Genomic DNA, 20,417 nt, shown 5'->3' on the forward strand with positions numbered 1-20,417 from the left:
CAACATTTGTCTCAAGCAGCTAGCTAATTCGTGTGCCTTTAACGAGAAAAGATACAGGAAACACACGCACAAAGATAGAGGCACTGAATTTCTACGAAGAATTGCGTTCGCTTGAAAAACTACAAACTAGAAAATAGTATCTGAATGATGGAACTACAGATTATTCAATCGTTTAATATACAGTATTGAAAAGTTCTGTAACAGTCACCCCTTCAGTCTTGTGGCAGACGGCTGGGGGTGGCACCCAGCCGGGATGCCCAGGAAGACAGGAGGAGGGCTCATGCCTCCTCCAGACCACAAGAGGGCGACCGCCCTGGTTCCTTGAGGGGCCACGGGTGCAGGGCTTGGAAGCCCAACCCTGTAGGGGTCCGTGGTCTCCGCCAGGGGGCGCCCCTATGCCTGAAGGACCCGGAACCCCAACACTTCCGCCACACCAGGAAGTGCTGGGGGGAAGAAGATTGGGAGCACCCGGAGGGTTTCCGGGAATACAGCTGGCACTTCCGCCACACAGGAGAGTGTCTAGGGAGTGTCGGGGATCACCTGGAGCCCATCCGGGCACTTATAAAAGGGGCCGCCTCCCTGCAAAGGAGGACTGGAGTCGGGTGAGGAGTGGACAAGGTTTGTGTGCAGGAGAGTGGAGGCAGCCTGAAGAGCAGGCAGAGAGACTGAGAGAGGCCTGGACTTTGGGGGAGTTTGGTGCGAGAAGCACTGGGTTGTGCACTTTATTGGACTGTATTATATAGTAAATAAACGTGTGGTGGACTGTACAATGGTGTCCGTCTGTCTGTGTCCGGGCAGCATATCACAGTCTCTAAATTCCACACATTTACGTTTTTACATCTAAAATCCGTAAATTATGCATTAATTCCGTGATTCCGTCCATATTTTCCACATCGTGGAAATCACAGGGCCCTACTTCTTTCGTTATACCTTTGTGAAAGTGTTTATTTTATATTCCAGTAACCACTTGGATGATATCAAATCTGTCTCTGCCTCTCTCATTAACGCACACACACATCCATGCATGAAAACACAATTATTTGAAAATGTCATTTGGACATTGTTTTTTTCGATCTTTTGATCTCCACGTTATGGTGCATGGTACTGGGAATGCAGAAAAACTTCTTTTTGGGCGCATACACCATCAGCATGACACTGCCAGATCAAAACACTAGTGTGGAGAACTGTTCAGGTACTAAAGTGATTTCAGCTCCAGGTGGAAGTTCCCGTCTCACTTTATGGTGCCAAGCAGAGCAGTAGTTTATTAGCCAGCAAAAGCGACGTGAAGAAGTTCTCTATTGTTAAGGTTCTGCCTTTATCCAGACACAGCTTTTCCACAGTCTTGGAAAGTCTTTCTCCTGTGAGACGACTGGGATCTTTTCCTAAATAAGGAGTAGCATTGCACAAGCACATGCAAATCTGTCATTTTTCACATGTTCTGCACGGGGGTCTTTGTTGTCAAAGCACAAATGCCGCATGATAGTCTGTTAGCGGTCACCGTATCTCTGATTGCCGGTACAACAAAAAGTTCTGACCAGGCATCAATCACAGCACCAACTGTGGCCATCGCTGATCTTGTGAAAAGAATGGAGATAAACGCCATCAGCTCAGAGAGGGGGAGGAGAGGCAAGTTCGTTGTACCACATGAATGAGACAGAGAGAATAAAACCGAAGAAAAAACGCTAACTTTTACAACACAGCAAAAATTCACAATGGGTGTTACAGACTTGAATCAAATGTATGTTTTTATTATATAATAGTAGTAATAATAGCAGCTCACTACTCAAAACAGAAAATGCTGGGAAGAACCGGGATCGACCCTGCCACCTCTTGTTTTATAAAGCAGCCATTCTTACCTCTAAACCAGCCATGCAATTGTGGCACGCGGCTGGGGGTGGTACCCAGCCGGGATGCATAGGAGGACCGGAGGAGGGCTTGTGCCTCCTCCAGACCATGAGGGGGCGACCGCCCTGGTTGCTTTGGGGACCCTGTAAAGGCCCGTGGTCACCGCCAGGGGGCACCCCAATTCCTTTGGAGCCCTGGACCTCAGCACTTCCGGGAGGGGGGAGAGGATCGGGGGACACCCGGAGTGCTTCCAGGTACGCAGCCGGCACTTCCGCCACACTGGGGAGTGCCGGGAAGCACCTGGAGCACATCCGGGTGATTATAAAAGGGGCCGCCTCCCTTCATTCAGGGCTGGAGTCAGGTGAGGAGAAGGACAGAGCTTGAAGGAGAGGAGTGGAGGCGGCCTGAAGAGAGTGAGGCAGAGTGAGAGAGGCCTGGACTTTGGGGGAGTCTTGGGGGGTTGTGTGTACACTTAGTACTGTAAATAGTAGTTGTAAATAAACGTGTGGTGGTGCATAATACGATGTCTACCTGTCTGTGTCCGGGGCTCGTTCCACACAATTTATAAATAGGCTTCGGTTCTTACATACTGACAGCAACATGGAAATTGAATAATTTCTTTGGTCATATTCTTGAATAAAGGCACACTTGTTTTGTTATACCTTTTGTGATTGTATTTATTTGATATTTGAACTTTAGTCTTCACACATTATACATTTCACGTCAACATTTTATCAATTATTAATATAACATGAAAGAAGTTTCTGTTTTAGTTATGTGTTCAACATTTCTTGCCTCACATTTCCTGTCATTCTACATTTATCCAGATTATTGTAGAAATGGAACACTCATGAAATGTATGTATTCCAAATAACGTTATATTATTTACTCTATACAACGCAAGACACCTCACATCCAGACACACAGACTTGAGCTGCGTCGGTGAGGGATGGGATAGCAGGCTGCTTGCTGCCAGTGCTGACTGACATATTTGCAAATCAAAGACGACAATGAAGAGGTTTGAAGGAATTTAAGGTGGCCCATGGTTTTACGATTTTTTTCATAAGCTTCAGGGATTCTAGTGTTAATAAGGTCAAACGAGTTTCTCACTTACATGAACGTTAGCATACACACAAGCAGGGAATTTGAAGGTTGCCTGCATGTGTAAAAGATTAGCGGGTGTGAAGTCCTCCTATCCTCTACTGCAATAATAGCCAGACATTGTAGAAGCAGCTTTCAAACAATGTGGCGCAAATGCCATAAGCTTTATGGAGTACTATTTCAAAAACAGTCTCTCAAATAATTTACAGAAAAACAACATTCCTACCTTAGTTCTCCATTTCCTGCTGTTTGGTTCTGGCAGGTTCTTATATCATTTTTCTTAAAGCATTCATTCAACTTGTGAATTTGCAGTTTTTTGTCAGGTACCTTTGCCATCCCTGCTACTTTTTTAGGGCTCCCAAACAGTTCAGGGTCATCTTGGATCACATCCAGAACAATTGCATCTTCCTCATAGGCTCTAAAAATATCAATAGAATTCTCAGCCAACTCACTGTCTGTAGGTAATGCACTCTGAGTGCTTCCTGCAGAGATGTCTGAAGAAGGCAAGATGGGATCTTTAATTTCACACATAACTAGCTCAGAAGAAATACACAAATCTTCAATATCTTCAGTCCCTGATAAAACAGAACTGCATAATGAATCTGAAGAATCATCTTGTACAGTAAAATCATCTCCAAAGCTTGTGAATGCTTTACAAATGGACAAATGTTGCGTTTTAGAATTGTCTGAGCAATTCATGCTGATTTCTGATGCTGTAGAATAAGCATTTTCATCTTCAGGTCTATTCATTTCCACTGTCAGTTCCTTGGATGTGGTTGCTAGGTCATTTTTGGCAGTGTCCATAGAAAGTGTAGTCAAAGTCGCATTCCTGCATTCCACCTTCTCACATGTTAAAGTTGTTGTCCCACTGATGTCTTCATTGGAATCAAAGATGCTTGCTTTCCCAATGACTTTTGAAATGTTACCTGGTAAAACATCTAAAACAGATGGTCCCTCCATGCTTTCCCTGGAACAGTTAATACAGCTTTCTTCTTCACATGATGCTGAAGAATCTGAAAGGCGTTTTTCTTCACTTTGAGTATTTGTATCTTTAGCAGACTCTGAACAACTGCAGGTGGTTGACAAACTCAATCCTGTTGACACTGGATGGGACTGAAATTGAAAACAAGGGCTCAATCCAACTCCTAGTACAACATTCTCACATGCACTAGATTCATGATTTTCTAAACTGGTGCATATTTTATGATTTGGTTCTGCAGAAGGATTAACTATGAATTGGACTCCTGAAGCTTCAACATGATCGGATGCATCAGATTTTATGGAATATGCTGCTTCCTTACAATTTACTTGTTTGGCATTGCCTAAACAGTAATGCGGCCAAGGAAGATACGTTCTGGCACATGATACATGTAAATATGGTGTATATGGGGAACACCTGTGGCAACTAAAGGACTGACTGTCATCATCATCATCATCATCAGAATAGAAATCTACATTTTCTTCCAGAGCATATTCTTTACTTATAATGCTACAATGAGTTACCAGTTTATCTTCTATAGATGCTACTGTTGGAAAATTTTTTTCATAGTCTTCGTCATTGTTTTTCTTACTATGTTTTGGCGATGGTTTTGGTTGGCAAACACTTGAACGATCACCTTTACTAATCTCCTCAGGTAACACATGTTCTTTGTAGTCTGAAGATGTACATTGTCCTTTTTCTTGGATGGGGCCTAATCTAGAAGTTTCAGCTGTATTATACATTTCTGGCACACAGACGGTTCCTGCAGATATGCTTTCCTTTCCTTTCTTGGTTTGACACACTGATATTTCTGGCACCTCAGAAATGATACTCAACTGCAGCTTCTTTTTGTTGGATTGAATCGAACTGTTGGGTAACATTTGCCCAACGCATTCCTTCCATACATTCACTTCCATACTGCTTTCTGAAGATGTCAATTGCCCTCTACTGTCATTTTCATTAAATGAGGAATTTCCTGCCACTCCACAGGACTCTTTCAGATTGCGACACAAATTGACTTTAGCTTGCACTAAACCGTATTTGTTTTCTAAATCATACTCACTGATTTTGTCATCCAGGCTTTGAATTTTAGTAATCTTGTCTACTTCAGGTTTGACACCAGCTTTTCCAAATAAACTGCAAATAAATCTAGAATCACCAACATTATTTGGTGCTATTTTAGTTATGTCACATAATTTAACTATAGGATATTTTCTGTTAATTTTTATATCTTTGTTATAGTTAGTTTGAGATGCACGTGTTTCATGCTTAATCTGCTTAGTTTTCATTTTGGTTTTTAGAACAAAGTCTGCACTTGGGGTTTTCACTGTATTAACCAAAGTATTGGGATTCAAATATTCTGCTCCATTACATGTAGCACAACAAGTTCTTCTAACAATTCTCTTGTCCGATGATGCTTTACAGGAATGTATGTCAACTTGATTTTCATCCTTCCAAGAATGAGTCCGCTGAAAAACTGGAAGCCAACAAAAGAGCAGAGTATTCAAATATATTAATGTGAATCATCATGCAAAGACTAACAAAAAAAGTTGTAATAATTTCTATATAAACATGTAAATTTAAAAAACAAAGCAGTATAAAAGTTCAATTTAGAGCAGGTGAAGCCCTGTAAACCTTTCATTAATGCTACACCAGCCATTATAGTTGCATCATCATTGTATCAACTCACCCACACTTTCATTGAAATCAGTAACCCAAGCATATATTTAGAGCCCTATGGATTCCATTTTTGTGGTACCACAATAAATTACGGAATTTGTACATGAAAACAGAACTTCTATGTAACAATGATATTGCATGTTTTTTTTATTTCACCATATTAAACCATCAAAACATTTATCACATATCTAAACTATGAATCAGATGGTCTTTTATTCTGCAAAGCCTGCCAACACATCATTGACTGGAACCTAAAGGACATGTGCAATGAGCACCTGAAGTCTTATAATACATCTCTGTAACTATGAAGAGATTTCAGGGTCAGGTGAATTCTGCAGCTCATGAAACCACAATCACATGTGCACTAAGAGCTTGTGATTTCAGACACACATTTTGGGAAGATTTTGCTGCTGTTCGTGCAGAATCAAATATTCTTTTAATTAAATACTATAAGCATGCTGGCGCATTACCAGAGAACAACAGCAACCTTCAGTGCACACATGGAAGAAGTGCTTTCCAAGATTAAAGGACAGAAGATATTTGAAGTTGTCCATTAAATAAAACAGATACTGTATCTAAGACCACAGCTTCCTTAAGTGTTAATGTATGCCAGATGACTGAGGCAGTGTGAAAGCTTTTAAAAAAACAGTGAGGCAGCAGAGACTCAGTTAGCACAGATGTGCGAGAGAAAAGCCGCGTGGCTACAGAGACTTTGATGAGAGAATTTAATTGTGTTTATTGTGCAAGCAGGCAGTTAATGCAGTTGTCCCTTATCCAGACTCCATGGGTAATTTGGCTCACTTTCAATTACTACGGTTAAAAGAAGTTCCAGATTGAGAGAGAAAAGTTTGAGAGAAATTAAGAAGTAAAATCACGTACAAGACAAAGAGAGCGGAAAGTAAATGACAGGGTCAAGGCAGAGCTGGTGCAGTGGAAAGGAAACAAACTGGGCAGGGAAGGGTAGGGTCTCTCTACTGATGAGCAATGGATTGGAGCGGAAGAGGCCAATCACTCCTCTGAGTTTACAATTAGTTGTGGGACAAGAGAGTATGGCTCAAGGGGGACCAATGGATGTAGAGGGATGGTGGTGTGGACACAAGCCGAAGATGGTTGAGCACACTTGCCAGTGTCTTGTCTCCTTCGGCTGAGCAGAGCAGACAAGTTTTTGAAGAAGGTCACACTGGTGGCTGTGATTTGAAAAGGAAAAAAAAAAAAAAAACACACCGATTCCTGTGTTTAAAGCCTTGATTTTAACTTTTTTAATGGATTATTTATCGAAGGCTTTTACTGCCCCAAATGAACACTGTTTTTTAATTAAATTTTTTATTAATTTAGTGAAGGACTTCACTGCATTGTACTTATTTACTTGGATAATGCTTTGTTGTTTGAAATAAACTACACTAAGATATTCTGCAATAAGCTTGTTTGTGTGTGTCCTCACCAAGGTTATTAAAGTTAACGAAAACTAAAATCAAAACTGAAACTATTATAAAAAAATATTTTCCTATACTGGAATACTGTAAAATAAATTAACAACTGAAATGAAAAACTAAAACTAAACGAAACTATTCAAGAAGCTGGAAAGACTAACTGAAATAAAATAATTTTAGTTTTCGTTTTTGAATTAATTTTCTTGCTGTTAGTTTTTAACCCTTATAACTTGTAACTCTAAACTGAAAGTCATCCCTCACAAGCCACCCGCATGTATTCATCCAGTGAACGGTGGCTGGTGAAGGAGGCCGGTTGTGCACACAGCATTTGCAGTGACAGAGCGATCTGAATACGCATGTAAAGCCTGTGGAATAGAAAGCAATTTAAGCGCCGCCTTTCTTTGCATTTGTTGTATATCAAGATGCAATTCAAACGCCTGACATCGGAATGTGCTACTCAACAAAAACTACCGAATGGACAGAAAAAAATCACGAGTGAGTAACGTTTCAGTTTATTTCTCAGGTGCCTGCTTTTTGTTGACAGTAATTCACCTGCCACTTTGCATTCGAAGTACAGTAGACCCCCACGAAGTCGCGGTTCAGAGTTCACAGCCTCAGTCATTCGCGGATTTTTCCTTAGAACCTAACTAAAAATTGTTAGCGGAAACCACAAATATCCTCCGCAATTTTTATGGCTTTTTTCGTGGCAATACTGTATTGTAGAGAGAACCGCGGCTTGGGATGGAGAAAGTAGCCAATAGAATTTGAAACTGCAACTCCCAGCAGTCCCTGCAGTGGATCTGATTGGTCTTCTGCTGAGGGTGCTGGGGCTGTTGAGGTCAAAGGGTTTTAAAAAGGGGGCCATTGACCAAAAGAAAAAAAAAAGTTTTTGTAATTTGTATTTCAAGTTCCTGTCTGTCTGCCTTCTGTTGGGTTACCTGTACTTATTCATTTTGTCCTGGATCGTTTCATGCGTCTGGATTGTCTGCAGTCTGCCTGAGTACATGAGGACTGTAAGTGGATTCATGACCATCCTACAAAGAAAGGAGCGCTCCTGAACCCGTCCACCCATCACCACCATTTCAGGAACTAGTGGTAAGACTATCTTTACATTCCCCTACAATGTGCAGATCTCTGGACTATCCATTTTCATCATTACATTTCATTCGTTGCTGTTTTTCACGAACTTTTTCATGATTTACTGTGTGTGTTTTGTTTGTGCTTTGTTGTTTTTTATGTGTAATCGCCGTAAGGGGAACAGGGGTGGTATCATCGTTTTCTTATTTCATTTGTTTTCATTACATTCTTTATTTGCTGTTTAATTACCGGTTTGCTTTGTTGGGGGTTGTGGTACCCTATGCGGTTTGTCTATTGTTTAAATCGATAATAATCCGATTTATTCAAGTTTACTTTTTTAATAATTATTCAATATATTATTAATTTCATTTGATTTGTTGTTGATTTTTCTTTAATAGAAAGATATTTACTAATCCCAAGGGGAAATTCACAGTACATACAATATTAATGTATAATATTAATGTACATACAATATAATCCTCGTCTTGTGGTTTACTCCTCAAATATCCATCCCCATATTTGAGTACACGAGAAAGTCTAGGGGAGACCACTCCCGATTTTTGAAAATAAAACAGCGTCGATCAAGAGACTGACAATGTCAACATACAAGATTAGCATATTGTTGCTGACCAATTGCTTTTGCTTTAAAAACGTCATTTAACAATGAAGCGATACAAACCTTGTAAAATTCCCGAGTTGGCAAAGTCTCTACTGAACTACAGGTACTGTAGGTAGGCGAAGAGAGTCTGCCAAGTGATGAAAAGCTAATCATACTAATGTGTTTTTGTATTTATTCTATATTTATTAATTTATCTTTTTTAGCTCATATTAACAGCTCAAAATACCTGATATTGTGAAAATAATCCAGTAGGAGAATTATGTTTTAAAATATCTGTCCCCATTTTTTCAATGTTTCTCTCTCTTTCAAATCAGATAGTTGATATATCATATTCTTTTTGTTCTTAACATCAGCCATATCATACATATTGCATACCAGGGATTTTTCCTGCCTTGCATCCAAACCTGCTTGGGTAGGCTCCAGGTTCCTGTAATCCTTCTCTGGATAAACAGGTTTAGATAATGTATATATTGTTCTTAATCTCAGATGCTGTCTGTCATTTTGTGCCCCTCCATACACCTATCACCTACTCTTGCTCTGCACATTAAGGATTTACTGTTCTTATGATGGGCTATTCAAGTTTCACTGCCCCTAAACTTCACACTACATGCTTGTTTTTCTTTATTTCATTCAATACAGCTAGGTGGGGTCTGCACACTGATTCAAGCCTAAGAGTCTTGTTCTTCCTTAACCCCCGTGATTTTTTTATATCTTTCCAGGCCTGCAGGTGCAAACTTCTGTCTATAAATTGTGCGTGCCCGAGATGGAATCAGAGACCAATATGGCTGGTAGAAAATAAAGCCCAGTGTTTGAGATTTTTGAATGACAAATTGAAGGAAATCATTATAACCCTCACACCTTAAAATTCACCTAAAGGTCATTACAAATTGGCCCATTCTGGGCAATAAAAGGAAAAGAAAAAAATGCCAACAGTCAGCACAGATTTGTTCAGCACAAATGACATAGAAAATATTTTAAAAATTATAAAATTGTGCAAAATTGTTTATATTCAGTACCTGGTTTTGATTATGCTTTTTATCAGACAAAAACAAAACCAAATAGTAAACTGTGTCATACACATATATATATATACATATACACATATATATATATATATATATATATATATATACACACATACATACACATATACATATACATATATATATACATATATATATACATATACATATATATATATACATATACATATACATATACATATATATATATATATAACATATATATATATATATATACATATATACACTTATCAACATATATATACACATACATATAAACACATACATACACACACACATATACATATATACATATACACATACATACATACATACATACATACATACATACATACATACATACATACATACATAGTGCGTTGTAACACGGGTTGTGATTGTTACATGGGAGGGAGACAACAAATCACAGCTTCCCGCTTTCTAATCGGGCCTGTGATTGGTGCTTTGACTGATGCCCAGATCCCACAGTATCTCCCCTTAGGAGAGGCGTTAGGCAAGTGTAATTGAATAGTGGTGCTGCAAGTTTAGCTTTACACCTGTTTTTAAGGCTTATTGACCGAAAGGGGCTCTCATGATAAAAGTTAGGGCTTTGCTAAAGGATACACCCTCCACAAGTTAAGGAAGTAAAAATAAAAGGTATATATTTGTTTTATTTAAACCTTTTAAGTTTGTATGCGGGCGGCATGGTGGCGCAGTGAAAGGTGCCAGTTAGGAGACCTGGGTTCGCTTCCCTGCGTGGAGTTTGAATGTTCTTCCCGTGTCTGTCTGGGTTTCCTCCGGGTACTCCGGTTTCCTCCCACAGTCCAAAGACATGCAGGTTAGGTGCATTGGCGATTCTAAATTGTCCCTGGTGTGTGTGTGTGTGCGCCCTGCGGTGGGCTGGCACCTTGCCCGGGTTTGTTTCCTGCCTTGTGCCCTGTGTTGGCAGGGATTGGCTCCTGTATTTAGGATATAGCGGGTTGGATAATGGATGGATGGACATTTGTATGCATAGCCCCATTTGCCCGTTTTCGTTTTTTTTTCTTTCTTCAGTAATATTTCAGCAAACCCGGAACTTGTCAGTTCAAATCCTGGTACTGACACCACTGTGTGACCCTGAGGAAGTCACTTCACCTGCCTGTGCTGCAAAAAAACAAAAGTAATGCAACAAATTGTACCTCAGATGTTGCAAGTTGCTGGAATAAAGGAATAAGTCAAATAGATAAATATGTATTATACACATAGGAACTATTCATTTATTTTCAGTTAAGTCATCTGCAGCAAACCTTTATAAATGAGGGTTTCTCCTTTTTAGATTCTTCTTCATTGAGGTTTTCTCTTGGAGAGCTTTTTTCATTTCATTGAAAATTAAAGCAGCAGCTGCCAAAATATGTAGCTTTCTTATTAATTTTTCAACATTGTGTAAAATAACTTTATAAAGTAACATAAAAGGTTTAAATACTGGTTATCCTTTTACACTAAAATATTACTAAAGAGATACAAAAAAAGTAAAATGCATATGTTGTTTTTCTTTAAGGAGATTAAATATTACTGAAGAAAGAAAAAAAAAAAAAAAACTAAAACAGCCAAATGGGGCTATGCATACGAACTTAAAAGGTTTAAATAAAACAGAAATATATACCTTTATTTTTACTTCCTTAACTGGTGGAGGGTGTATCCTGTAGCAAAGCCCTAACTTTTTTCGTGAAAGCCCGTTTCAGTCAATAAGTCTTAAAAACAGGTGTAAAGATATTGACAATAAGCTACGCAAACCCTCCAAGACATGGAATCGTTTAAAATCAAGGCGCTGCGCTACCTTCTTCCAGATTGGCCCCAAGGCGTTCATATTTTTCCAAAGCAGTTCTGGTCTCCATCGGCATCTGTAGCTGAGTCGAAAAACACCATCCCATACTATTAGTTAACGATTAACACATTTCTATATGTATTGTAAGCATACAATACAACTGATAATATGTTGCGCTTATTTATCTGGTGTACCGACATTTTTGCGCGTTTAACGGCTGAAATCCAACGTGGTTTGTGCCCTTCAGAATGAAAACAATTTGCATTTACCTTTTTAATAAAAGGCAAGCTTTTAAGCCTGAGAAATCACTGCGTAAATGCACACGTTTAATTGCACATGTTAATATGTATACTTACACACTGTTTTTTCTTCATTGAGGTTTTCTCTAGCATGTAGATCGGGGTAATTACATTCACGGCATTCGTAGTCTGAATCACAATCTGATTGTATGGGTGGTTACCTACCAGGTAACACTTATGGTTGGCCAGCAAGTCAGCTAACATCAGTCACGGTGCCTTCAGTTGTGAGAAGCAGATCATTGAATGGTTGAAAATAGTTTACTGTCAAATAATACAAAGAGTACGCGACACATGTTTCGCCCTAATTCTTGGCTCATCAGGCATACACACACACTGCACTCCCTTACGGGAATCGAACCTCGAACATCAGCGCTAGAGGGGCTTCGCAGCGGTGAAGTATTGCTTTTAAATTTTAATTAAGAAGAAAACCTTTTTAAATTGAGGGAAAATATACCAATAACAATTTGTTAAGGATCTGTTTTTTTGTGAAGCTGCCTTTACACAGCCTATCCGCTGTTTTATAAACGAACGCCATATAAGGCTGTCCTTTCTCCTTCACAGTCAGTTCACGTGATTACGTGGGAGGCGTGATGACGCAATACGCAACCCCACCTCCCACGGCCAGCGAGCTGCAGTCCATTACTGTATATGGACAAAAAAGAGGTTCCAGTTATGACCGTTACGCTTTGAATTTCAAAATGAAACCTGCCTAACTTTTGTAAGTAAGCTGTAAGGAATGAGCCTGCCAAATTTCAGCCTTCCACCTACACGGGAAGTTGGAGAATTAGTGATGAGTGAGTGAGTGAGGGCTTTGCCTTTTATTAGTATAGACAAAAAATAAACTCCATAGTACTGTAGCTCTTTAACCATACTATAATTACTAAAACTGAAACTAATATATATAAAAATAATATAGAAATGTCTTTGTAAAATTAAAACTAAACTAAAACTAAAAATACACGATGAAGGAAAACTAAAACTAAACCGAATTTCCAAGTAAGGTCAGAAAAAATATAGAAATAAAAACGAATATAAAAAGGCAAAACTATAATAACCTTGGTCCTCACTGCACTAGTCAATCAACTATGACTATCAATAACAAGGGTTCAAGGTGATGCTAAGATTAAGGGTAACCCAAGCATCACACCTCAATATTGATAAGAGGACAATTATATATGTTGATATCTGATATATAACCTTTCAAATGTTCTCAAACTTCAGGGTGGTAATGCATGGTAATTATTATATTTTTTATGTATAAGCAGGTATTTCAACTGCAGACCTCAAGCAAACTCTGTGAAATTAAAGCTCATTGTTTTAAGGTAGCAGAGACAGGCAAAAATAAGCAGTTTTATGTTCATACTATTTCACTAGCTTTTGTATGCTTAACTATTGTATATGTACCAGTAACAGCGTACTGCATGATAACATGCAGTGAATACACTTGACTTAGAGTTTTCCTCCTCTTTCTCTGTACGTTTAGCATTCGTTTGCTCAGAGGTTGATGCTTGCCGCTTCCTGAGCAGCTCTTTTCTTCACCCTAGCGGCCCGCTTCTTCTCTTCTTTCGTCAGCATCTTTTCACGTTAAAACTGATAAGTCAGTGTTCGTGTTGTAATTACTTAGTACATTTTCCTTAATTTTTCAATCTGCTTCAGGAATGATTTAAGATATGAAGAGTGGCGGCAAAGGTGGTAGAGAATGAGAACAGCGCCCGTACGCATGCGCCGCACGGCTGCCCTGCTAGCCACTGCTGAGAGTTGATTCTACAATAAAATAAAAGTAAAAAGAGGAATAACCTTGGAAATCAATCATCACCCTGAAAGCAGATAGTTGACGTCATGTAGTATATGTGTACCAAATTTCAGGTCAATAGGTCAAATGGTTTGCAAGCTACAGGTGATTTAAAATCCTGGTCAGACAAACGAACAGTCACGGTAGCATATTATATATAAAGATCATATTATATATATATATATATATATATATATATATATATATATATATATATATATATATATATATAAAAACTCAGTGGGATCTCGTGTTCAAAAGTGAAACATAAGGTCAGGAGGAAAAGGATACTTTTTGGGTACTGGACAAGTTTAATGCAGCAAAATACAAACTAAGAGTTCTAAATGATAAACAATGATCATGAAAGTGATGTGCAAAAACACACGCTAAATACAAAAGTATAGCAGCATAATGGGTCTAAAGTATCACAAAGACAACAATCAGTGAAGTTAAAATAAAAGGACCGTTTGTATAATCAAATATCAACATTTGCCTTCCACTAAGGTTTGTTTTCATATAGATTTGCGTTATATTTTAAGAGTCATGTTCAATCTGACAGCCCTTGCATATACATTGAAATTATATAACCATATACTGTACTGTATGCTGATGCCTTTCATGTGTTAACTGCTCTCTTCCAAATACAGTACTGTAAAGGAACTGAATATTCAGTAAATGGAAGTGAAGTGTCAATGTGCAACTGTTTGGAATATATAAAAAAAAAAAAAAAAAAAAAAAAAAACACTTTTACAAAGACAGAACATGCAAATTCCACATTGAATGAAACCCTAAACTGCTGCATCCCGAGCAAGAGGGCACATAATCTAAAAGTTGTAAACAGAAATTTAACAAAGTCGATTGATATTGCCTCATTTAGCATTTATAAAATGTAAAGTCTTATTTTCTGATGCTGCTAGAATAGGTACCCAACACATACATCCGCTCTATAAGGCAGTTTACACTTCATTTTGGTAAGTTTGAAAATACACCATTTCCCTGGCAAATTAAGATGAAAACTATAGATTTTATGAAACTTTTAACACTAGAATTACCAGAGCCTACGAAAAAACTTGTATATCCGGCCCACCTTAAATCGCTTCTTAAATCCGTTCACACCTCTCCGCCAGCATCCTTTGTCCTCTAAATGTGCTGAGAAAGACAAGCTGCCAGCAGCCGGCTATTCCATCCCCCCACCGACTTAGAACGTGAGCGAAGTTTTCCCAGCTCACGCCTTGATTGATTATGTGGGAGTGAAGTGGAGTTTTACAGTGGAAATAAGAGATCATTATTCTAAAGTAATCTGTGTAAACACATTGTTAAAACAGAAACTTTTTCATATTTTAGTAATAAATGTTACAAAATGTAGTAGGCATAAACTATAGAATATATAAAGCCCGAGTTCCAAAGATCAAATAAACACTTTCACAAAAGCTTCAAGAATGATTCAACAGCTTCTGTGGTGTAGCGCACTAAGATTTGCCTCTTAGCGCAAAGCAGCTTTTCCTTGCCTCACAGACATGAGTTCGATTCCCCGCTGGGGATGAAGTGTTGCTTTTTTTTTTTCTTTTCTTTTAAACCTCAAACGGACATAAAATTTATACATTGGTATGCACTGTCAGTTACTGAGATAGTTATATTTTCATGTGGGATGCTCCTTTTCAAATATTTTTTTAACAATTGAGACTGCAATTAACAGGAACAACTGTCCTTATAACTTATTTTTAAGATCCATAACACACAGACAGACAGAGCACTGCGTAATAGAGAGACAGACAGGCAGAGAAGTCACTAGATATATAAATAAACAGGGAAGCCACGTGTGCTGAAAGAAAAAAAGAACAACATGTGCGTTGTCCCTGCTGCGCTGAATAAGCGCAGGCGCTCTAACATCACCCCTCGGGATATTAGAGGCATGTTAGAGGCAAGTCTTAGTGCGCTACACCACAGAAGCTGTTGAATCATTCTTGAAGCTTTTGTGAAAGTGTTTATTTGATCTTTGGAACTCGGGCTTTATATATTCTATAGTTTATGCCTACTACATTTTGTAACATTTATTACTAAAATATGAAAAAGTTTCTGTTTTAACAATGTGTTTACACAGATTACTTTAGAATAATGATCTCTTATTTCCACTGTAAAACTCCACTTCACTCCCATATAATCAATCAAGGCGTGAGCTGGGAAAACTTCGCTCACGTTCTAAGTCGGTGGGGGGATGGAATAGCCGGCTGCTGGCAGCTTGTCTTTCTCAGCACATTTAGAGGACAAAGGATGCTGGCGGAGAGGTGTGAACGGATTTAAGAAGCGATTTAAGGTGGGCCGGATATACAAGTTTTTTCGTAGGCTCTGGTAATTCTAGTGTTAACATGCATTCCTTTAGAGCTGGATATATAATTCTTTACGGAATATTGCACCACTTGTTGAATTCTCTCTCCGACAAGCACTAGGAAAATAGCACTACACAAACCTGACTGGTTTTTTTTTTTGGCCACTTTTAATTGGTCCAGCATGACCGAGTGTGAATTTGTGCGTTGCTTTGCTCTGTAACAGGATGACAATGCGTTCAGAGAAGTTTCTCGCTTTGTGTCAGATGCTGCCAGTATTGTGAAAAATGCAAAAACCAAAATAAAAACAAAAATAAATTAAAACAGCAATGCAGTATGCTCATGGTTACTTGCAGAAAGCAGGCTGCTGATAACCGGTTAATCGACTATCTTGTTTACATACCATTCCTAAATGAGAAAACACTGTTGTACAATTGGTTCAAATTTCTCCAAAACAAAACCCACATCAACACGGGTGGTGCAGTTTAATTAGAATGGGCTTAAAATGGAGAAGGACAAACAAACTATAATTGCCTTTACTTCACTATTGGCACATAAGACTTACTGTATCTTGCTCACCTAGAAGAATCCTAACCCACCTCTTTTAAGTCAGTAGGTAACAGATGTTAAATACTATTTGAAATTGGAAAAAAATCAATTCGAATATTGAACTTAGTTTTGTCAAGTTTGACTTGCTTGTACGGAATGTTACTTGTTTTTAATAAATTCAGTAAAACGTAAAAAAAAAAAAAAAAAAAAAAAATTGAACCAGCGGTCTGGTTTTTATAATTCCAAAAATGCCCTATGCCAGATCTCCAGTGAATGAGCAAACAATTAAGTCTGGCACAGAGTGAGCACAGAAAATCCTGATTTTGTGAAGGGCATCAAGTGTCCTATTTGTATGAAGGCTGTAGTTTTCACCAGTTTCTTTTATTCAACGGTGTATTTGTCATAAGAGTGAAATTCATGCATTAAATATTAACTTAAAAAGTCAAAACAAACAATGTTATAAAGTCCACATGGTAGAGACACATAGTACAAGTTATACTCACAATCTGTAAATTACATTCAAACATTTCCAACACGTAATTATTCTTAAGTGAATCTCCAAAAAAACTTAATTGACTATTTTGACAGCACTAATATATACTATATGAACAACCTTGACAGAGAGACAATGTTACTGCCTAGTTTGATGTTTGCTAAACATCTATTGATTTCCAAAATGATTTCTGATAAAGAGGTCTCTCTCAGAACGTTTAGACATGACAAGACACACAGCTATAGTAAAAAAACAGCACCTGCTATCTATAAACTGGGAACCTGTGTGCAAGCAAAACAGATAAAAGTAACTCGTTGCTCAGATTTTATACAAGTTTGCAAGTAAATGCATTTTGCTGGCATTACCCACTGATGTTTAGGGCTTCACATTTCAAATTAAAAGTTACACTAAATACACCTTAACAGCCAACTTTGCCAAAATCCTGGAAGAAAATATATGCCCAACAATTTCCTTGTCCATAGACACTATTATCAATTATGACTAAGGCAGTGTCACCAAGACTACTGCTTCAAAGAGGAATCCTCACTCTACTTCTATTATGTACATTATTAGTAACTGCTGTGTTCAAGCTTCATTTCCTTCTAGCACTACTGCTAAAAGCTGGCCAATATAAATGTGTTAAACGTGAAGAAAAAAAATGTATTCTGGAAAAAAAAAAAGTTTCTAAAGAAGCAATTCAAACAATTATGAGACTATAAAAAATGTCTTACATTTAAATACATTATTCAAATAAAACGTGCTTTTAGGAAAAATCTTCCAAATACAGTGGAACCTCGGGTCACGATCGTAATTCGTTCCAAAACTCTGGTCGCAACCCGATTTGGTCGTGATCTGCAGTAATTTCCCCCATAGGATTGTATGTAAATACAATTAATCCGTTCCGGACCGTACGAACTGTATGTAAATATATTTTTTTAAAGATTTTTAAGCACAAAAATAGTTAATTATACCATAGAATGCACAGTGCATTCGTAAACTAAATGTAAAAACATTGAATAACACTGAGAAAACCTTGAACAGAGAAAACTAACATTGCAAGAGTTCACACTACAACCTTACGAACCGATCGCTGTAAACACTTTTTTTAAAAATGAGTTTTAAGCACAGGGGAAAAAAATGAACATTTGAAAAATCCGTAATTTATACAAAAACTAACCATAAACAACCAAAAAAACTAACCTTGCATGAGTCGAGTTCTGGCATGAAGGAAGCAAAGAGGAACTGGGTGGAGAGGAGATTACAGTTTTGAGGTAAAGTCTGTGACAATGCAGGTTCGCTGCATGCTCCCATCTCACTTCTGGGAGCCCTTAAATCCGTCACCATCGGTAATGTTACCGATGATAGATAGATCTTTATTGTCATTGTCAATTTTACAAAGGAACGACGAAATTGAAGAAATATTCACGGGGGAGGTATATGGGTCTGCATTTAATTGTCATAAACTCCACGTCTGGAGAGCAGTGTCTGGTGACTATGGTGGAATTTGTGCACCAGCTATTGTTCACATAAATGCACAGCCCCCCTCCTCTCTTCTTACCGGATTGCTCTGTCCTGTCTTGCCTGTGTGCTGTGTGGCCTGCTATCTCGATCGCCGTGTCCGGTATGAGTGGATTAAGCCACGTCTCCGTGATCAGCAATATGCAGCAGTCCCTGATGATCTTTTCCGTTGCAATCCGCAGCTGCCACTCATCCAGTTTGTTTGCCAGCGACCTCACAATTGAGGAGAAAATGCTTGGAAGCGGTGGTTTGTGTGGCTGCTTCCTTAGCCTCACTAGCACGCCGCCTCGGCACCCCCTCTTTTGTTTACGTTCTTTGCGCCGCCGCCGGCTCCTTGAAGCTGGGATTGTAATCCATGGAGAGCCCGGTGTTCATGCGATGTCGTCCGGAATGTTGTGGACGCGGAGAAACTCGGAGGTCAAGCAACTCTCGCTCTGTAAACCGATAGATAAAATATCCTGCCGGCTATACATGTATTTATCCAGGCAGGGTGGAAAAAACACAATCTGAGTCGGAGAGCACACAGCCGCAGCGTCTAAGCGCGCCGCCATTGTCACGACAGTGAGGCACTACTGTACAATGGAGAAAGGAGATGGTGCAAAAAGTGCCAAGTGCTTTTATTAAAATCAACAAAACAATCAAAAACAAAGTCCAAATTAAATAAAGTGCAGTACTTTCAGAATCCTTCAATAAATAAATAATCTCATAAAAACAGAAGTGGAGGTTAAAATCCAATAGAAAAAAGTCTTCATTAAATACAATGAGGCTAAAACAATGCTGGAAGCAGTCTCTTTAAAAACAAGCCCGGTGCATTCTTTAACTGGTGACCCCCGCTGCCTTCTCTGCCTTACGCGGCCAGCCGTCCTTCTTCTGGTCACTCCAGCTCCTTGATCGCTCAGCTGGAGCGACCACTTCCTTCTGCCCCACTGAGGGTCAGTCAAACACCCCTGCTTGAGCTCACTGTCCAGCTGCCTGCCTGCGAGCATGCGCTCGCTCGCACCGGTTCTTTCCACACTGCTTCTTGCTTACTTCCTCACTCCGCAACCTCCGTCTTTTCTTTTTCCTCCCTTTAGTCCCTCTGCGCAATGCACGTCTGACCAAGAAGAATGTACTGTACAGGGAGAAACTGAACACGTGTGTAAGTCACCGGAGCGTACAAACCGGAAGGGAAACTGGCTTGTTCGTCACCCAAGAGTGTGGTCGTGAACAGATGCAAAAGTTTGGCGAACTTTTTGGTCGTAACCCGATTTGTACGTGGTCAGAGATGTTCGTGACCCGAGGTTCCACTGTACTGAATTATTCATTACCTTTTTTCTGTGAGCAGACAAATGAACTAAAAACAACAAAAACAACATTCCACAATTCTGTTCACATGTTATCTGTTAAGCCCACCACATGGCTACATTAATCTTGGTATAAAATGGGAACAGATGAATACCACCAAGCACATTAAATCCATCCCTGTGTCACAATAATAAGATATTATATTGCACTGTCGAGAAACAAAATAACTTTTTTTTTTCTTTTTTCAATCAAACTGGATAACAAGGCAGCATAATTAATGACTGGAGAAAATGTGTATTTTTTTTTTTTTTTTTAATGTATACTGTTCTTTTGGCTTTAAATTTTCAAACAAAAGGCCATAAACTAGTCATAAAATTAACCAGGACTGTATGTTAATAACACTCAACAATGCCCATCTCTTGCAAATTCATAAGGGTTGCAGAGGACTGGCTACTGTTATGATCACAGGATTAATAAAGAGCAAACAAATTCAAATAAGGACTGCTTACCCAGAATCATCTGACAGGAAGTAACCTTACTGTGTTTGCACAAAAAAACAGGAGGAAAAAAAAAACTATTGTTCTGGGAAAACCTACTCTTT

The 20,417-nt window shown here is 38.7% G+C and overlaps 1 protein-coding gene across 4 annotated transcripts in view; it reads right to left on the reverse strand.

Annotated features, from left to right (window-relative positions):
* Window positions 1-20,417, reverse strand: part of topaz1 (testis and ovary specific TOPAZ 1) — a 124,451-nt gene that overhangs the window by 90,769 nt on the left and 13,265 nt on the right. For all 4 annotated transcript variants that reach the window (XM_028817934.2, XM_028817935.2, XM_051935620.1 and 1 more), the window contains one exon: window positions 3,173-5,402. In XM_028817934.2, the coding sequence (XP_028673767.2) occupies window positions 3,173-5,402 (2,230 nt within the window). The remainder of the gene's footprint in view (window positions 1-3,172; window positions 5,403-20,417) is intronic.

The sequence above is a fragment of the Erpetoichthys calabaricus genome, chromosome 13, assembly GCF_900747795.2.
Source record: "Erpetoichthys calabaricus chromosome 13, fErpCal1.3, whole genome shotgun sequence".
Classification (NCBI taxonomy): Eukaryota; Metazoa; Chordata; class Cladistia; order Polypteriformes; family Polypteridae; genus Erpetoichthys; species Erpetoichthys calabaricus.